Genomic DNA, 18,512 nt, shown 5'->3' on the forward strand with positions numbered 1-18,512 from the left:
TGACTTTTAATAACAACGTGGCAGAGTCATCAAACGTGCGGTGTGCTCACTCGCAGTCACTTTCTGGAACTCCTCCTTACAGGCGGGACCTCTCAATCAACTGGAGTATGACGTACAGTACAAACGTTCATAAAGCACTTCTCATATAATAATAGCCTATTATATGACAGCCGACATGACGCTCGAAGTCAGACGGACACATTTTTTCTGATAATCAGTGTGTTTTCCGTATTGCCCAAACATATATGTTTATTCGAGCGAGGGTGAGGTCTGGCTTGTTTCGGCAGTCGGCATCGTGTCGCCAGATGCACTTCCTTAGATACACTGTGCGGGCTTTTGCTGCGTCAACGCCCCCTGCACTGAGTCGACGCCCCCTGGACTAAGTGGCGCAGCCAGGACTGTGCCAAGCAACCGATGCAGTCTAAACTGCGCCGGTGCAATTCACGTGTCAATCACGTGACGTAATGAAGCAGCACATGCACCGACACGTGGTTTGCTCTGTGAGCCCGGCGCATGCGTCAACGCATTGGTGTCGCTGGACCCATCACTCGGGCCCGCTTGGCTTCAGACTGCGGTGGCAGACGAGGGAAGATCGATGTGCTTACTGTGTCTAAAAATTTTGGTAGCGGACAGCATGAAACCAAATAAATTAAGGCGTCACTTAAAGACATTACACCCCAATCACGCTGATAAGCTGCTTGAGTTTTTTTCAGCGAAAACGTGCCGAATATTGCCAACAATCATGCCTCTTTGTGACTGCTAACTTGAGTAAACTGAAATACAGGCCGAGAGTTGCTGTGTCCTGCTTCAAACCTCGCTTCGGAAAGCTGTGCATTGAAAAACATGCTCAGTGTAGCCATTAATCCAGACATCATCTTTGATTTTTTTTTTTAAAGCACAAATTCTTTTGTAGATTTTTGTTTTGCTGGTTAAAGTTTTTTTTAATATTGTGCTCTGAGATAATGTTGGTGATTAGTTTGAATGCATTATTAGTTATTGATTTTATGTCATTTTATTTTTCAGTATCGTATAGTTTGACATGGTCAGTCGAAAAATATTTATTGTTAAATTAAGGATTTAATGTTATTTTTGAATTTCAGATGCACTTTAAATCTTTTCCGTTCCAGTTACTACTCAACTCACCTGTATTTATAGAGCACTTTGAGACAGCCATCGCTGCATACAAAGTGCTGTACATGGAACAACTAACATATAAAACAGTAAAGCAACAAATCGGTAACACGGTAGAAAGCACCAAACAGCAAAACCAAGAATAAATCTTAGGCATGCTGAGTTAAATGCCGAAGAATACAAATGATACAACAGAGAATACTAAAGCTATTCTTTGTTGTAAGTTGCTCCATAAAGTTGGTCCATATTAATTTTTTTTATTCTCTTATACGTTAATAAGGATACGGTGTTATGCAAAGGTGTACTTATAACAATTTTATAGACAAATGATGCTATTTATAGTTGTGCAGGGGGGGGGGGGGTGTTTTCCTCTTCCTTGGGGGGGGCATGACAGAAAATAATTGAGAACCACTGATCTACAGTAGACGGTTCTTTGGACTGTTTCAGCTCTCCCTTTTGATGATTTATGTCGCATAAAACAAACAATGCATTTTGTAAATTCATTGCATGTAGCGACCCAATTGCAATTAAGTTTGCAAATCATGTTCAACCTACATTTATAAAGATGCATTGTATTGCATATTTCATTGAATACACTACAAAGACAAGATATGTAATGTTCAAACTGATAGACTTAATCATTAACTTGGAATGTAATGGCTGCAACACGTTCCACCATGGTGGTGTACCATGTGCAGAATGTGATTTGACATTGTCTTAAAATGTAATCGCTGCAACATGTTCCAAAAAAGCTTGGGCAGGGTCATGTTTACCACTGCGTTACATCATCATTTATTTAAACAACATTCAATCAACGTTTGGGAACTGAGGACACTAATTGTTATAGCTTTGTAGGTGGAATTCTTACATTCTTACTTGACGTACAACTTCAGCTGTTCAACAGTCCGGAGTCTTCCTTGTCGTACTTTACGCTTCACAATGAGGCACATATTTTCAGTGGTAGATGGGTCTGGACTCCAGGCAGGCCAGTCTAGTACCCACATTCTTTTATGCTGAAACCATGCTGGTGTACCATGTGCAGAATGTGGTTTGACATTGTCTTACTGAACTAAGCAGGGGTGTCAATGAAAAAGGTGTTGCTTGGATGGCGACATGTTTCTCCCAAACCTGTACGTACTAACACAGCTCCATACCATCGCAGATGCTGCATTTGGAACTTTGTGTCCAGAGCAGTCCAGATGGCTCTTTTCGTTTTTAGCTCCAGAGGAGAAGACGCCCACAATTTTCCAAAACAATCTGAAATGTGCACTGGTCAGACCACAGAACACTTTTCCACTTTGCATCAGTCCATCTTATATGAGCTCAAGCCCAGAGAAGAAGGCGTTTTTTTCTGGGTGTTGTTGAGAAATGGATTTTGCTTTGCTTACTAAAAGTTATCAAGTATCAAGGTGGATTAATTATACTTTTTTTTATATATTTTTTTATTCCTGTCAAAGATAAAAACTGGTCAAATTTAAGACAGAATAATATGTGGGGGGTTCATCAATTGTACGTGATTATTACACTAATCCATTCATTCCTTTCCTATGGCTAGTACACCTTACCTGGGAGGCCAAAGCCGAGTGGTGAAGTACATTCTAGAGTCCATTTGAGCCGATTCATCCTTATTTAAAAAAATGCTAAAGGCGCCTCGGTACAGTGGGTGACAGCGGCAAACGCGCTACGAATGACAGAAATCTGCAAACGCAATTATACTGTAAACAACAACAGAAAAAAAATTGGAAAAAAAGACAAAGACATGCAAACTAAAAACCACACAAAACAACTGCAAAGCAAAAACTCTGCAAGTAAGAAATATTGCAAGTGGCCAAAAGGCTGAAAAAAAAACAGGAATGCTGCAAACATAAAACAAACACATACATGCCCCCCCCCCCAAAAATAAATAAATGTTGCAATCACAGCAGCAAAGTGGAGGCAAACATTACAAACCACAAAACTCTGCGCAAATCCAAAACACACCAACTCAAAAATGATGACAAGAAAAAGATGATGCACAAAATTAAAGTTTAGGAGGCGCAGGTCCGCAAGACCAGTCCTGTGAATCCAGATTCTCTGGAAGGACCTGGGCAGAATTGTCTGATTAGGGGGTACCACATTTACTCCAGTGAAGTCAGCAACAGATTAGCACATTCTGAGTTGTCGGTCCAATAATGTAATAACTACGCTCAGGGGTGATTGAGTCTTTTTTCCGTTTCTGATCCCTTGCTTTGGAATAACCTTCCGCTGAATGATCGGCAAGCCCCCTCGCTGCCCATCTTTAAAATTTGTCTTAAGTCATTTTTATTCTTTGGCGATTGAGTCATGTTGTGAAGTTTTCCTAATAAAATCTATTATTATTATTATTATTATTATTATTTCCTTATGGCCCTTCTTGGACACAGGTTCTTTTATTTCTCTATAAGGTGGAAGAAGACCCAACACCACGTCGTCATTTTCTCAGTTTATCACAACGCAACACGAATCGATTCGGGCTCCTGAGAGTCTCAGATTTCGTCAGGAAGCGTAGAAAAAATGCAGTCATGAGAATATATAGAGACAATATGAGAATGAGAGGCGGGCAGTTACGCCTCCATGCAAATCCCGGAAACAAAGAAATGAACATGTCATCTGACCCGGTGTGGCTGGAAAAAGTTGGGAGTGGTGAGGTGAGAGCAAAACACCACTACCCACTATTGTCTTCAGTCTGATGTTTGACGTGATGGCAGGAACACAGATGCTTGAGATAACGGTTACTCTTTTGATGTCAAACATGTCCTCAGGAGGGGCCCTAAAAATGGTGGGGGTCGAGGGGCACTAAAGGTGATTGTAATCAAAGTGAGCAGTAAATACCTTCAACGGCATACTATATTGTTTCTCTCAAGTGTTTGAACAGATGCAACTAAAAGAGAGGGGCTAGGAAATCACAGTAAGGAATAAATTCCTTTACAGTCACCACAAGACCTGATTTTTAGTTTGACCGTTTATGTGCTTTCCACTGTCTTTGGTATTCATTTATTGTTTGTTATTGTATGAATTATTTTTTGCTCCATGTTCGGTACTTTGTATACAGTGGTGTTTGTTTTTTAAGTGCCCTAGAAATACAGTTGAGACGTTATCTTTGACAATATTATAAAAGAGAAGCAGAGTTACATGGCTCGAACCACGTTTGTTTATAAAAGCTTGTCAGATATCACATCAACGCAAGACATACAGGAAGAAAAATTGCACAATAGACAAAGGACGGTGGGGAATAAAAGTTCACGTGAGACCAGAAAATGGGGAGGATCTGGTCTCACAGGGGTGGTCCTGCGATGCCCCTTAGTGGCCTGGCAAACTTCCGTTTATTGGCGTGAACTTGCATCATTTTTTTCTTGCCACTGTTTTTGAGTTTGTGTTATGGAGTTTCGCAGCGGTTTTCCTTTTTTGTCGTTTTGTTGTTTAAAATGCCTGTTTACACTTTGTTGCTTTTATGGCAGCATTTCTTGTGTGTTTATTTTTTTTTTGCATTATGTGTTAGTTTTTTGTTTTCATCGTTTCTTGCAGCGTTTTTGATTTGCCGTGTGTTTGTTTGCAGGTGTAATATACTTGTTTGCAAGTACATACCGGTCCCCCCCTCCCCCATGTAATCCTGTGTTTGCAGCGTTCAGCCGTTTGCCCCTGTCGGCCATCGTACCTCGACCTCAAGGGGCCGCCACAAACTCAAAAAAATATATGTACCTTTAGGTACTCCATCCATCCATTTTCAGAACCGCTTGATGCTCACTAGGGTGGCGGGGGGTGCTGGAGCCTATCCCAGCCGTCTTCGGGCAGTAGGCGGGGGACACCCTGAATCAGTCGCCAGCCAATCGCAGGGCACACAGAGACGAACAACCATTCACGCCCACACTCACACCTAGGGACAATTTAGAGCTTCCAATCAGCCTGCCATGCATGTTTTTTTGGAATGTGGGAGGAAACCGGAGCACCCGGAGAAAACCCACGCAGGCCCGGGGAGAACATGCAAACTCCACACAGGGAGGCCGGAGCTGGAATTGAACCCGGTACCACTGCACTGTGAAGCCGACGTGCTAACCACTGGACTACCGGGCCGCCCCTTTAGGTACTGTAGCTTAAAAATAGTCATGACAGATTCAAATGCCAAATTAATATTACTAAATATAATGTAGTGGATAGTTGTATCTAATGGTGCTTTTATTTTTGGTGTTGCATTTATATCTGACTATTGAATGTTTTCCCCCATTTTTAATATTCAATTTAAATACTGTTCCTTATACAAAGGATTATTAAACCGTAGGTGTTAGTTAACGTTAAATTGCCCAAAAATTCAACGTCTGCGTTCAATTGAGCGAGATCTAGTAAATTAAAGACAATGGTTAATTTAAAAAAAAAGAAAAACGTATTGATAAGTGTTCATCGCCGATGAGGGGGGGGGCGGGGGTATTGAATCTCGCCTAGCAGGCCACATTGGGTGGAACAATCTGAGTCCTGCGAGAACTCAATCACAGTCCGAACGAAAATTCACTGAAACTGAAAATTCCAAATACTGTAGAGTTCTCATTGTGCCACTAGATGACAGCATCGCACAAGTGGACAAAACCAGGCCAACCAGGCTTTTCCCGTGATCCACCATCTACCTGCTGCAATACCTCTCATATTGTTTTGAATAAAAAGTGGCTTTCATCCTAAATGATGTTAAAACACGTGGACTTCAGACAAAGTGATTAGAAAATATATTAACCAAAAATCACAAAAAAGAACATATATCAGTGTATCGACAAACAGGTTTTGGCACAGACGAATCTGAAGCGAGCCTCCAGAATCGCCAGTCAGTAAATCAACAGAAAGAAAGAAATTGGAAATCAAAATCCAGCAGAAAAGCTCGCTACTCCAACAAATTGCACAGGGCATGAATGTTGAGGGTCAACAGACTGCTGTCATGTCTCATGATGATCATTATTAAATGATTTCCGTTTTCTCCAATTGTTCAAACAACAAACATTTCAACAACATTACACGTGTGTGAAACCAATTACTTTCCAGGTTGCCCAAACCAAAGTGTTGAACTATTTTTCAAACATGGCTGACATTATCGAAGCCGGTGACACGGTCGTCGTTGGGCAGAATGAAGCGGATGTGCCGGCTCCTCTCCCATCCGCGGCGGATCTGTCGGAGCTGTTGCGCAATACAGGGCAGCAGGAGAATGAGGCGGACCAATAGAACTGAGACAGGGAGGATGAGGACCACCATGAAAGTGGGTGGCAAGAGGAAGCGGTATTGGCTCGGGTCAAAGGCGCGGTCCCAGCCGAAGAGGAGTGTATGCACCGTGGCCATGGACAGGGTGCAGTAGCCCAAAGTGGACTGCAGGGTGTGAAAGAGATTTTGTTTATTCATTTTTCATTTATTTACAACCTAAACATTTTATTTACAACTTGAAGAAGAGTTTTATACCTGTGACAATTGGGTTCTGCTGTTCACTGGGTCATAGGCCACTAAACAGCCACAAGCAAACACACGAACCTTCGATTCATGACCCGAGCAAGTGGCACCAGTGCTATCCAGATTACCAGCGAGCGCAATTACAAAAAAATTCCCAAGCTTGACTCAGGTATTGGTCAAAGATCCAAAGTAGTCTAGCTCTTCCCTATTCTCACACAGGCCAGAGATGAGTGTCTCTTTCCACTGGACGTGAGCTTCTGCTTCACAAAGCCTCGATTCAAACCACTTATCCCCATTTGGGCACTGAAAATACAGTGGCTATGCTACAACATGAGCTTTTCGTTTTGTTAAAGGCAGATCGAGGCAGATCAATCAACCTCGAGCAAATGTGTCAATAGCCAAAGCTCGTGAAGGTTTTTACAAATGCTGCTTAAAGAGTCACTGAAACTGAACTCTTTAAAAAAAACGGTCAACAACCATTTTGAGAATGAGAGCTACTTCTTGGATATTGATTCCGCACACACTTCTGAAAGAATACGTTTGCTTTAACTTGGTGGTAAACCTTCTCATCATTTTGATGCCCGTTAGCTTTTTTCCACATGCTAAGGTTTGGTCATGCACTTCAAACAGTGACCAAGTTTTGTGTGTGTGTCATTTCCACATTTACATCAATGCAAGTGTGATTTAAATGAGAATATCAATACAAAAAAATTGAGGCATCTCACTGCTTTGCTGTTTAGGCCTGGCCCGGGGCTACTCATGTGGCCCGCAGGCACCATGTTGGTGACCTTTGCTTTGAAATCATTATTTGCATTATTCACCTTAAACAGTTTGAATGTGGGTGCTTCACTTATTTCAAAACGTTTCAGTTACATGTTTGAGCGAGTAGTTGACTCAACTCATTCAAGATCAAGTATCTGTCCTGAAGCGCTGCGCTGCACAGGAACATTCATCGCCGGCTAATGCTGAAAGGATGGCAATAAATCATTGCTGGCCTCCAGGTGGGACATGACTAATCTGACGGCCAGAGGATTAGTTTTGTGGTGAGATGAAAGGGGGGCCAGGTGACAAGGGGGAGGAGAGAAGAATGTGTGAGCCCCAACAATGCTGGCGGCTTTGAGTGTTAGCACCCGAACTGAGTCACCTGCAAAAGTGCAAACACACAAATTGTTTGGATGTCTGATTTGTCTTCACAGGAACCCCCTCAAGAGCATGTATTTTCACTTCCATTGTCTAAATGTGTAATCTGTACCAAAATAATTGATCCCAATGCTAATTTTGACAATCCTGTTTGTGGTTCCTTTTGGTATAAGTAGTCGTGGTAGGGTGGTGTTAGACACGCAGTCTTGGCAGATAACCGTCATGTTTATGTGACAATTTAAATGTCAAAACAAAAATTCACCAATTCAAAAATTACAGTCAAATGACGACTCTGTCATTTGTGTCTCAGTTCTTCTTTATTGTAACTGAGCCGATTGCATAAATACGGCAATGTTATTGACACTGTTAGCAGGTTGGCTACGTAATTTACCCAAGTTCACAATTTTCACTTTTCACAGCTGCCCTGACCGCTTCCTTCCTCTTTGATTTGTATGTACTGCCACTTTGCCCCAATACTGTAAATTTACGAACTCACGTGCCTTTGTCGCATAGTTTTGAGTGACAAATCAAAATCTGTCGACAGTACATATTTTTGTGGCCGGCACCACAAACTATCATATCCTGCCCACACACCTGTTTGTTGAAAAGAAAGCCCGATACCAATTTATCATTCAACACCAGGTTGCCAAAAACTGACCTTAACCTCCTGTGGCTTACCTGTATAAAGCTGAACTCTCGCCAGTTGATGTTGTCAGCCACGGAGGGCAGCGAGGTGATGGCCAGCAAGGAGAGCAGCCCGAGCGCGATGATGCCCACTGAGACGTACAGCTCCATTCTCCACACCCCCTCGTCACTCCACGCGTCCTCCACACCCTCTTTCACCTGCGCGCCACATGGTTCCACACATGATTGACAGAAAAGCCTAAAGCAGCAGGTGTGGTCAGATCACTGGGCTCCCATTCACCTGTTTGAAAGCATCGTTGAGCAACCTGAAGCGAGCTGACTGCCTCATGGGCAGACATAGACTGTAGATGGCGTGCATGGCAGCACACAGGAAGCTGCACAATCCAAACTGCTTCCTCTTGGTGAGCCACTTGTCGAGCCAGTTAGGAAAGCGATCGTATTTGGTGCCCCGCCTTAATTGGACCAACGCGGCAAGCAAGCCCGGCATGTAGACGAGGGCAAGCATCACCAAGGCGACGGAAGGTAAAGTGACATTGACAGTTTCAATGGGCATTTTGTAGAAGACGCTCTTCTTCGCTTTGACGAGTGGATGCACGATATCACGGACAAAGTTGTAGAGGTAGAAGAAGATGAAGAGAATCAATGTGATGAGGATGGGCGTGCCCCAGGAAGGAAACAGATAAAAGGGGAGATTTTCAATCTCCCGAGAAGAGGAGAGCAGACCCATATCCACAGGACAGAAGCCCATCCTGCGACACATTGCCAGAACTGTGCTCTTGGCCTTGCTGCTGTCACTGCACAGGAACACCTACACGGGAAAGATGACCAAAGTGTCTCGCTGGATTCTTTCATATCTCAGGCATCAGAGGTAGAGCAAGATCGCCAATAATCCTACCTGCCTGCTTCCATCTCGAGATCCAGTCTGGAGCACCCATGCTGAGATTGTGTTAAAACCTTTCACTATAAAGCTCTCAGGAAACATGTCAGCCAGTCGTTCGGCATGGGATGGTCCGGCTCGCTTGATCTGCGAGCTGTTGCTAACATCCACCAGGATCTTTCCAGCCAGCGCCGTCTTCAGCTCCAACAGGGTGGAGTGGTGCTCAGGGAAGATGGCGACAAAGATCACATCTGCTTGGCTGGCTGCCTCCAGCTGGGAGGTCACCTGGATGACGGGGAAAGAAATGATTTGAGTCTGTTCTCCAGTGGGGGGCAGAACTCTGATGAGGCCAAATTACAATCAAAAGCACTTGTTCGTTCGTCCATCTGTTTTTTGTTTTAGCTAGAACAGGGGTCCGCAACCCAAAATGTTGAAAGAACCATATTGGACTACAAACAAACAAAAATAAATGAATAAAATAAAGTAAAACAACAACAAATATGTCTAGAGCCGCAAAAAAATAAAAGCTTTATATAAGCCTTATAATGATGGAGACACATGATGTATGTATCTATATTAGCTATATGTATTAGCCTCCTATCAAAATGACTATGTTGAGTACAAATACACAATGAGCCTTCGTGATTAAATGTTTTTTTTTTCCCCCGTGTTTGTTCGAATAACACGCCTGCCTGCTGGTTGCATCTGCTATTAGATGAATATGAATGGCCGGAAGTTTATGTTGGATGATGAAAACTATTTTGAATTAAACACACAAATACTGTATCTCGTTCTTTTTTTTTGGACATAAATAAAATGGTTTTGTGACTGTTTCGCAATCAAAAAGAAAAACTACATGAACCTCGAATGCTACTACTTTGTGAGTGGATGGTCAAGGGAACTTCTGCATCCCAGGGCAAAGTCTTTCCACTCCGAAGACACGAGACAAGACTAAAAATAGATTACCTTTTGGACTGTCATATACACTAAGGCAACACAAAACAACTCCAGAGTGAACAAGGTTGTGTTTGTTGTAATATCTTATTTTGCGTATCCGACAAATGGCATCATTGATAAATCGCGCAAATGATGACATTATCGTCGATCTCCGATTTTGCATGAAATGCAAAATATCGACCGATTTCGATCAGTGTAAAGTCTAGAAGGATAACACAAGACATAACAAATGGACAGAGGGTGGACCTTTGAATCTGGGATACACTGTTCCATTCATACGATAGCAACTCAAATGCATATCCAAACCAAAATTTAATTGGTTCTTTTGTAAAATCCTGTGACTTAAATAACCTTTGAAAAAACAAAATTAAAAAAACATCGGAGTATGAATCTTGGCTCCAGCCTTGCTGTGTGTAGTTTCCATGTTTTTCCCATGCTTTGGCTTTCTCTAGATATTCTGGCTCTCACATTCCAAAAACATGCATGTTAGGTTCAATGAAGACTAACAGTCGAGAAGTGTAAGCGTGTGTGTGTAAGGTTGTTTGCCTGTTTGTATGTCTGACCACCAGTCCAGTGGGTAAATGCCTTTAAATACCATGAAAATTATAGCTGACTAGAAGCGGGGCAAATATGTCAACACAGAGAATACAAATATTGATGACGAACAAGGTGGAAAGAGAATTTCACTCCGAGGTCTAATACAGTATGGAAGTAATAGTAATTATATGGATTTAGAATCAACAACAAATTGGGTCTCACCTCTGCCTCTTCAGGGAGGAGCGCAACAGCATGCTTGGGGGTTCGACTCCCGACCACCACCCGGTAGCCGGATGCGACCAGTCTTCTGGCAAGTGAGCGGGAGAAGTCGCCAGTGCCCAGGATGCCGACAACTTGGGTGTCGAACTCCGACATGCAAACCTCAAGCGGCCTGCACCTGCCCTTATCGTCTCCTCTCTCGATTAAAGCTTGTTGCATCTCTTCAGGCATGATGAACTGACAAACAAGAGAGGAGATGCATCTTTTTCTCTAAATGAACCCATGGTGTGATAAATTATTCTCCACATTGAATTAGGGTTACATCCATCAAACTGCTGGACTATCTCAAACTGTTGTATTATCTCTGCATCTCAAACGACATGCGGTTCCTCTCTAGGATCGTATTTAAATAAATTATGCCAGATCACATACACAGTGGAGATAAACTAACAATTCAAACACGAAGATAAGAACTGATAATTGTCGATATAGTATTTTATGTCATGTTTTCTGCTGGATTCTTGTTATTTAACGTTAAATGTTCTGGAAAGTGCTTTGTTACAGCTGCAGCTGTAATGAAAGCGCTATATAAATAAAGATGTATTGTGTTGTTTAATTAGATGAGTCCCATGTACATTCTTCGTTTGTTAAACATTAAGTGGCCCACTTAACGCTCTACTCGGGCCAAGCGCAGAAATTATTCTGAATGAATTTCCTGCGACAATCGTTCAGTACAACCGAAATTATTACACGGCTACTAACTGTGGGAGCTACATGACAATTATGAAGGCCAACGTTCAGCGTTATTTTGGTTGCCGCTAAACTATGTTGAATTGCCCGGCGTTGCAGTTCAATGCGCAACATTGCAACACAACTCTTCAAGCGAAAAGTGGTTTAAAATTAGTTAATGTCATGGCGCCTTGTCGGGTGTCCTTGGTCGAAGTCGAGAAAGTTAACTTCAAAAAAGTACCTTTGTGGAACATAAGAAATTGTTGGGTCGATCACAGAAGATTTTCGTGCAACGTATAAATATGAACAATAATAATCAAGCGGTGGTAGTAGGAGTCGTCGTAAGCTTTCGCGGAGCACTCACGCCGCTGCTGTTTCTCTTCCTGGTGAGATGACGACAGAGCCGAAGCCACGCCATGGCCGCGCCCCCACATGTTGGAGGAAGATAAAATAGCAAAAGGCGTATGTGAGTTGTCTTCGGGGTGTTTACACTATATTACCAAAAGTATTTGCTCACCAGCCTTAACTCACATATAAACTTAAGTGCCATGCCATTCCTAACCCATAGGGTTCAATATGATGCCGGTCCACCTTTTGCAGTTATTACAGCTTCAATTCTCATGGGAAGGCTGTCCTCAAGGTGGAGGAACGTGTTCATGGGAATTTTTGACCATTCTTCCAAAAGCGCGTTGGTGAGGTGACACACTGATGTTGGTCGAGAAAGCCTTGCAGGCCAGTCAAGTTCCTCCACACCAGATTGATTCTGTCATCCATTTTTTTTATGGATTTTGCTTTGGGCACTCGTGCACAGTCATGTGGGAAGCGGAAGGGGACGAAATGCACCGTTCTCCTGGCAAACTTCCAAACCCAGATTTGTCCATCAGATAGAAAAGCGTAATTCATAAGAACACGTCTCCACTGCTCTATAGTCCAGTGGTGGCGTGCTTAACACGACTGCATTTGCATTGCACTTGGTGATGTATGGCTTGGATGCAGCTGCTCTACCATGGAGCTCTCTGCATACTGTACTTGGGCTAATTTGAAGGCCACATAAAGTTTGGAGCTCTGTAGCAATTGACTGTGCAGAAAGTCAGAGACCTCTTTGCACTTTGCGCCTCAGCATTCGCTGACCTTTCTTTGTCAGTTTACCTGGCCTACTACTTCGTGGCTGAGTTGCTGTTGTTCCCAAACTCTTCCATTTTTTTTAATAATACTGTGAAACCAACAGTTGACTGTGGAATATTTAGGAGCGAGGAAATTTCATGACTGGATCGGTTACACAAGTGGCATCCGATAACAGTTCCACGCTGGAATTCACTAAGATCCTGAGAGTGACCCATTCTTTCACAAATGTTTGTCTGCATGCCTAGGTGATTGATTTTATACACCTGTGGCCAGGCCAAGTGATTAGGACAACCGATTCTGGTCATTTGGATGGATGAGCGAATACTTTTGGTAGTATAGTGTATTTGTCACCATTTCATCGCTTGACTTGATACGAGACAAGTAGCTAGCGAAGACAAAGAAAACACACGTCTCCGTCGTGTCATAAAACAACGATAGGTTTGCAACAATTTGAAGTGCTTTTGTGTGGCAGTTTAAGGTCCTCTCAACAGGTCAGCTGTTGTCCCTAGTGTCAGGGGTCCCTATCAAAATCATTTTTTGTCTATATTGTATAAGGTTTTCACAAAGTCACTGTATTTTCATGAACAGATATGAATACATAGACTATGTTCCACCTGTGTATTCTATAACGCAGGTAGTCACCAACATGACCCCCATGGCACCCCATGAACCACATGAATCGCTAGCCGGCAGAGCTAGCTCACCAGTGATGGGACATTGTAATTTTCTTTTAAAATGTGAACACTGGAGAAGATTTATAAAGATAGTGTTACCTTTTGATATTGAGGGAAATCATTTAACTGATCAGTGTCTTTTCATAAATGAATACTGACTGAATAATGAATTATTATTCCTCCTATTATCCTCAAATATTATTAACACATTTTACCCTTAGGGTCAATTTGACCCCAAGGATATTTGACTCCACAATACGATGTACATTAATCCATCCATCCATTTTCCGAACCGCTTGATCCTCACCAGGGTCGCGGGGGGTGCTGGAGCCTATCCCAGCCGTCTTCGGGCAGTAGGCGGGGGACACCCTGAATCAGTCGCCAGCCAATCGCAGGGCACACAGAGACGAACAACCATCCACGCCCACACTCACACCGAGGGACAATTTAGAGCGTCCAATCGGCCTGCCATGCATGTTTTTGGAATGCGGGAGGAAACCGGAGCAATGTACATTAATTTGTTGTTTATTTATACATTTATTATTTGTTGTTTATTTACATGTATTATTATATACATGTTTTGTTGTTTATTTATTGAATACATTCTACGCCCTTGATAATAAAAACTTCAACTCTCCTCCAACCTCAGGTCAAACTTTTAAATTAGAATGAATAGTTTAAGTAAGTTTTTACACAAATCTTAAATTTTCTGATAACATTAATAGCCACATGAGGATGAAACCTATTGCTTTTGATGATTAAATCACCTTTCCTGTTGCATCACCATCAGGTGAAAAATTTCAATTTTAGAGTTACGGTCTTGAAACTCATTCATCCAGATCTTTTTAGGGGTGTGCATTCATGACTCTCATAGACCCCACCCTCTCCATTCATGAACATGTTTATTAACTTATTTTTATCTCTTTTTTTTCACAGATGCATCTCACTCATCTAGTCTCACTCATCCTTCCTCATTAGTGATCTGGGTATTGGGACTGGCAGTGGTAGAGTTTTAGGTTTTTTTTGGGGGGGGGGGGTTCTATGCGTCTGTGTGTGTGTGTGTGTGTGTGTGTGTGTGTGTGTGTGTGTGTGTGTGTGTGTGTGTGTGTGTGTGTGAATGTGTGGCGGGGTTTTGACGTTTGCCAAGTGTCTTGCCCACGTTTTGTACCAATGGGGAAGTTCGGGTCTCTGTCTCCCTCTGTATGTGCCTTACTATCGCTGCAGCAGCTGTTGATGCTCTTGTTAAGGCACCGTGTTCTCGCAATCTGAGGTTTCACCAGTGTATTACCCAGTTGCTCCATAAAAGTCCTCCTTCCATATTTTGATGCCATATTGGCAGGCTTGCTGTTGGCATCGATTGTTGAAATGGACAGCGTCCACAAAATGCAATCAACAGTCACGTGAGGGCCTGGATTGTTATCTGTTAGGTTGATTGTTTTTAGTTATCGTACATTTGCATGTTATTGATGATGCATTGATTATGCTTGCAATGAAGAACGCTTATGCCTGCAATGATAAATTGATTATGCCTGCAATGAAGAACGCTTATGCTTTTAATAAAGATATAATTATGCTTTTAATAAAGACATGCTCACATTTATAATAAAGAATTCTGAGTGCACTATGTGACAGTTGAGGGACGCAACCACCTTTCCGAGAAAGTGGTTGGAAAGAGATAAGTACTAAGACAAAACAAGAGCAAGGTCGGACGTGGATGGAGCTGTCAACACCAGCTGCAATTTGGTGTTTTTGTAATGATTGCACACATGTACGTAATTTTCACTCGCATATCCACACACATAGTCAAACAAGTTCAGTGTGTCTTCAACAGCCCCTCGCCCTTTAGGTTGGACACACTCGTGAATTGGATTCCCAATGAGAAATAAATGAGAGGGCAAGCGGGGAGATCCTTGGGTGACGTGCAGAAAACTAAAACCTAACGCTTCTCCTCGTTCCCCCCTCGAGTGATTGACACCAAAATCCAGTGTGTCCTCTCCTCATGGGTTCTTTATTATGAATGTCTAATTGATAACCCTTACATTATCATACTATCTTTCCATTTTTTATTTTTCTTTGGAAGGGATCGTGTCTACTGGTGGTTGAGAAACAACGGGAGGGTCAAAACTCTCATTCATGAGATGAGAACGCCTCAGAATCAGGGTCCTCCTCAACACAATCCTCTGTCTCGGACACATTCTCCTCAATATCACTTTCACTGGCAAAGAGCTGTTCCAAAACCTCATGGACAGTAAACCTTTTCCCAGAGGACATTTTCAAGTGAGAGAGCATGCGGATTGCAGTATACACAGAGCACAATGTGGAATGATTTAGATAGAGGGCTGTTGTGCAAGGTTCTATATGTTTGCTCCTCCCTTATTTTGCATGAACTACCAATGTCCTTGTGGGAAACTAGTTCCCACCCCATCCCCACCCCTTGTAATCTATCAACTCAAACGTATCAACTCTGCACCTGCAGGTGTGGGGATGCTAGGTCACAGACACTTTTTCTACAGCTAAAACAGCTTTGGGTCAAATTGACTCCTGAGGATCACTATTTTCGTATGTATGTGGAAATGCAAAAAAATTCAAATAAGCAATACATTTTACTGGCTCTTTCTTATCGTCATGCTGAGCTGTCCTTGGTGCCCACACTTATTCCATACTTAACACCCAGGGCCCTCTATTTGCACATGGTGGTCTGAGGGCTGAGCCACACAATGCGCCTTGAGCTTCATGATGAAGTGAAACATTTTATTTTGCTTCATTATTTTTCTTAACAGTATTGGACTAAATTATTTTCCGCATCTTAATGTGGTGTTGGCTATTTGATAAACTGGCCCTGGGATTAGAATCATGAGCAAAAGCAAAATTATGTTAAAGGATTTCTGACCGAAGGTTACAGACTGTCAAAATGACTTTATCATGTCTGCCTTTGCCACTTGCAAAAGGTTGAATCCCTCTGGCTCACAGCAGTGCATTACTGTCACGCAACCTCCCGCCCCTCTCCACACACACACCCACCCACACTCACACACACACGCACACACACACACGCACACACACACACATACGCACACACACACACATACATACACTCATACATGCACACAAACACATAAACTGTGCATGCCTGCTGTTTTGCCCTCTTGTCACTCCCGATCTGGCTTGGCCACTTTGTCTCACAAGCTTGAGTTCTTTGAAATACGTTTGCAATTTCCTCAGGCACCTATCGCTACTGTGTCTTTGAAGAAACCACACAAAATGAATGTACTCCATCCATTTCTTTACTGTACCACTTATCCTCACCTGGGTTGCAAATGAGCTGACACCTATCCCAGCCGATTTTGGATACACCGTGAACTGACATAAATCTGACATATTTAAGTGTGAGTATAAGACTTAGTGGTGGCACGGTGACGACTCATTATCATGTCTGCCTCACAGTGCAGAGGTGCAGGGTTCGATTCTGGCTGTGGCTTTCCTGTATGGAGTTTGCGTGATCACCCCGGGCCTGCGTAGGTTTTCTCTGGGTACTCTGGTTTCCTCCCACACTCCTAAAACATGCATGGCAGGTTAATGGAACACTCTAAATCGCCCCTAGGTGTGAGTGTGGGAGTGGATGGTTGTTGTGTGCCCTGCGATTGTAAAGTCAACATTTCCGTGAGCCGACACCTTACCAATGATCTGAGAAGCTAATTTGTCAGGGGGCTTGATTCCCCTGACATGGTCACCCATGGCAAATACGTCCTGGGTGAGGGACCAGACAAAGCATGGTTCATATGACCCCCAATGATGATGAATATTAATGGACTTTGTTTTCTCTTGCCGGACATGGGTCACTGGGGGCCCCCTCTGGAGCCAGGCCTCGCGGTGGGAGCCAGGCCCTGGGCCACCATGGTAGCCCAGGGCTGCACCCATGGTGGGGCCTGACAGTTGTTCATGACTATGCACGAAACAGCAGCTCAACGTATTCACCATTTTTTGAGTCCTTTGAGGATGTGCTGGAGACTACGGACCCTGGGGACTCACGTTGTAGATATAGTACTGTTGCCTTCTGCGATCGCCAAATCTCACTGCAACAGTTCGCAGACTCTGGGCTTCCCTACTGAAGCTGTTGCTTCCGCGACCCAATCCCGGATAAGTGATAGATAATGGACGGATGGATGATAATGAATCTAAGAAACATCCTTTTGTATGTGGCAGGAAGCAATTCCTGAAAATAATCCACACGTGCACCAGGAGAACATATTGGGCCAACAACTGGAAAGAAAGGCCAGAATCCAGATTCAAAACCCCAGCCTCAGAATTGTGAGGACTATGTGCTCACTCTGAATTCCACCAGGCTTGAATAGGTCAAATCAATCAAGAATTGGAATTGATGTGAATTTACATGGGACAGTAGAAGCGAACCAATCTCTTTTTTCGTCAATGGACACTCTAGCTTCTTATTTACTTTCAAACTTAGCTTGTAGCAGACCTGTGCACATTTTGAACATGACGTCTCCGATCCACTGGTGAAAGGACACTTTGGTTCACTCTTTCATCTCTTACTGCTTCAAACAACACGACGTATGCTGGAATATTGTTATGATTGCAAGACTGTCCATGCCTTATGTTATGTGATTTGTTCTATTACCGTATTTTGTTATTTTATGTGAACTGTTCTGTAAAGCTTTGTTACAGCTGCAGCTATTGTGAAAGATGTGTTGTATGATATTGTATTGTTTTGTATAAGAAGCAACCTCTGTTTAATATTCTCCACAAAAGCATGGAGATTCTGATTGGAGTGCTAATTAACAAACGTTGATGGTGAGACCCTGATAAATTAGTTTCAAACAGATGTTGGATGACACAAGCGTGATTATCGGATCAACATTTAAGGTGTACAGAAGTGAAAGCAAGTGGTCAGAAAACATCTATGTTCCCATGACATGGGACAGGGCCTCAGTGTCACAAGGTGTCACGAAGACATTCCTTTATGTGCTTTCCAGGGCAACATACTGTATTTCTCAGCATCTTCATCAGGGATTAGGGTCACATGT

General features: G+C 42.8%; 1 protein-coding gene across 2 annotated transcripts; it reads right to left on the minus strand.

The window, feature by feature from the left end:
- Positions 1-3,580: 3,580 nt before the first annotated feature.
- On the minus strand, positions 3,581-12,089 carry steap3 (STEAP family member 3, metalloreductase). Of its 2 annotated transcripts, none has more exons than XM_086126433.1 (6): positions 12,036-12,089; positions 10,946-11,179; positions 9,248-9,514; positions 8,633-9,160; positions 8,386-8,550; positions 3,581-6,489 (listed from the first exon to the last, which is right to left on the minus strand). In XM_086126433.1, the coding sequence occupies exons 1-6, from the start codon at positions 12,087-12,089 to the stop codon at positions 6,202-6,204; spliced, it is 1,536 nt and encodes a 511-aa protein (XP_085982559.1). In that variant the 3' UTR covers positions 3,581-6,201. The 2 variants fall into 2 exon arrangements, with proteins under 2 accessions (XP_085982559.1, XP_085982558.1); XM_086126432.1 differs by having other exon boundaries at positions 11,913-12,058.
- Between the last annotated feature and the right edge of the window lie 6,423 nt (positions 12,090-18,512).

Source organism: Hippocampus guttulatus, chromosome 1, assembly GCF_054856545.1.
Source record: "Hippocampus guttulatus isolate MCC_2025c chromosome 1, RoL_Hgut_1.0, whole genome shotgun sequence".
Taxonomy (NCBI): Eukaryota; Metazoa; Chordata; class Actinopteri; order Syngnathiformes; family Syngnathidae; genus Hippocampus; species Hippocampus guttulatus.

Coding starts and splice junctions, on each gene's coding strand:
- steap3 (XM_086126433.1), bottom strand. CDS start 12,089: ATGGCGTGGCTTCGGCTCTGTCGTCATCTCACCAGGAAGAGAAACAGC. Junction 11,180..12,035: donor GGAAGAGAAACAGCAGCGGC/GTGAGTGCTCCG, acceptor CTTGTTTGTCAG/TTCATCATGCCTGAAGAGAT. Junction 8,551..8,632: donor TCAACGATGCTTTCAAACAG/GTGAATGGGAGC, acceptor TGTGGCGCGCAG/GTGAAAGAGGGTGTGGAGGA.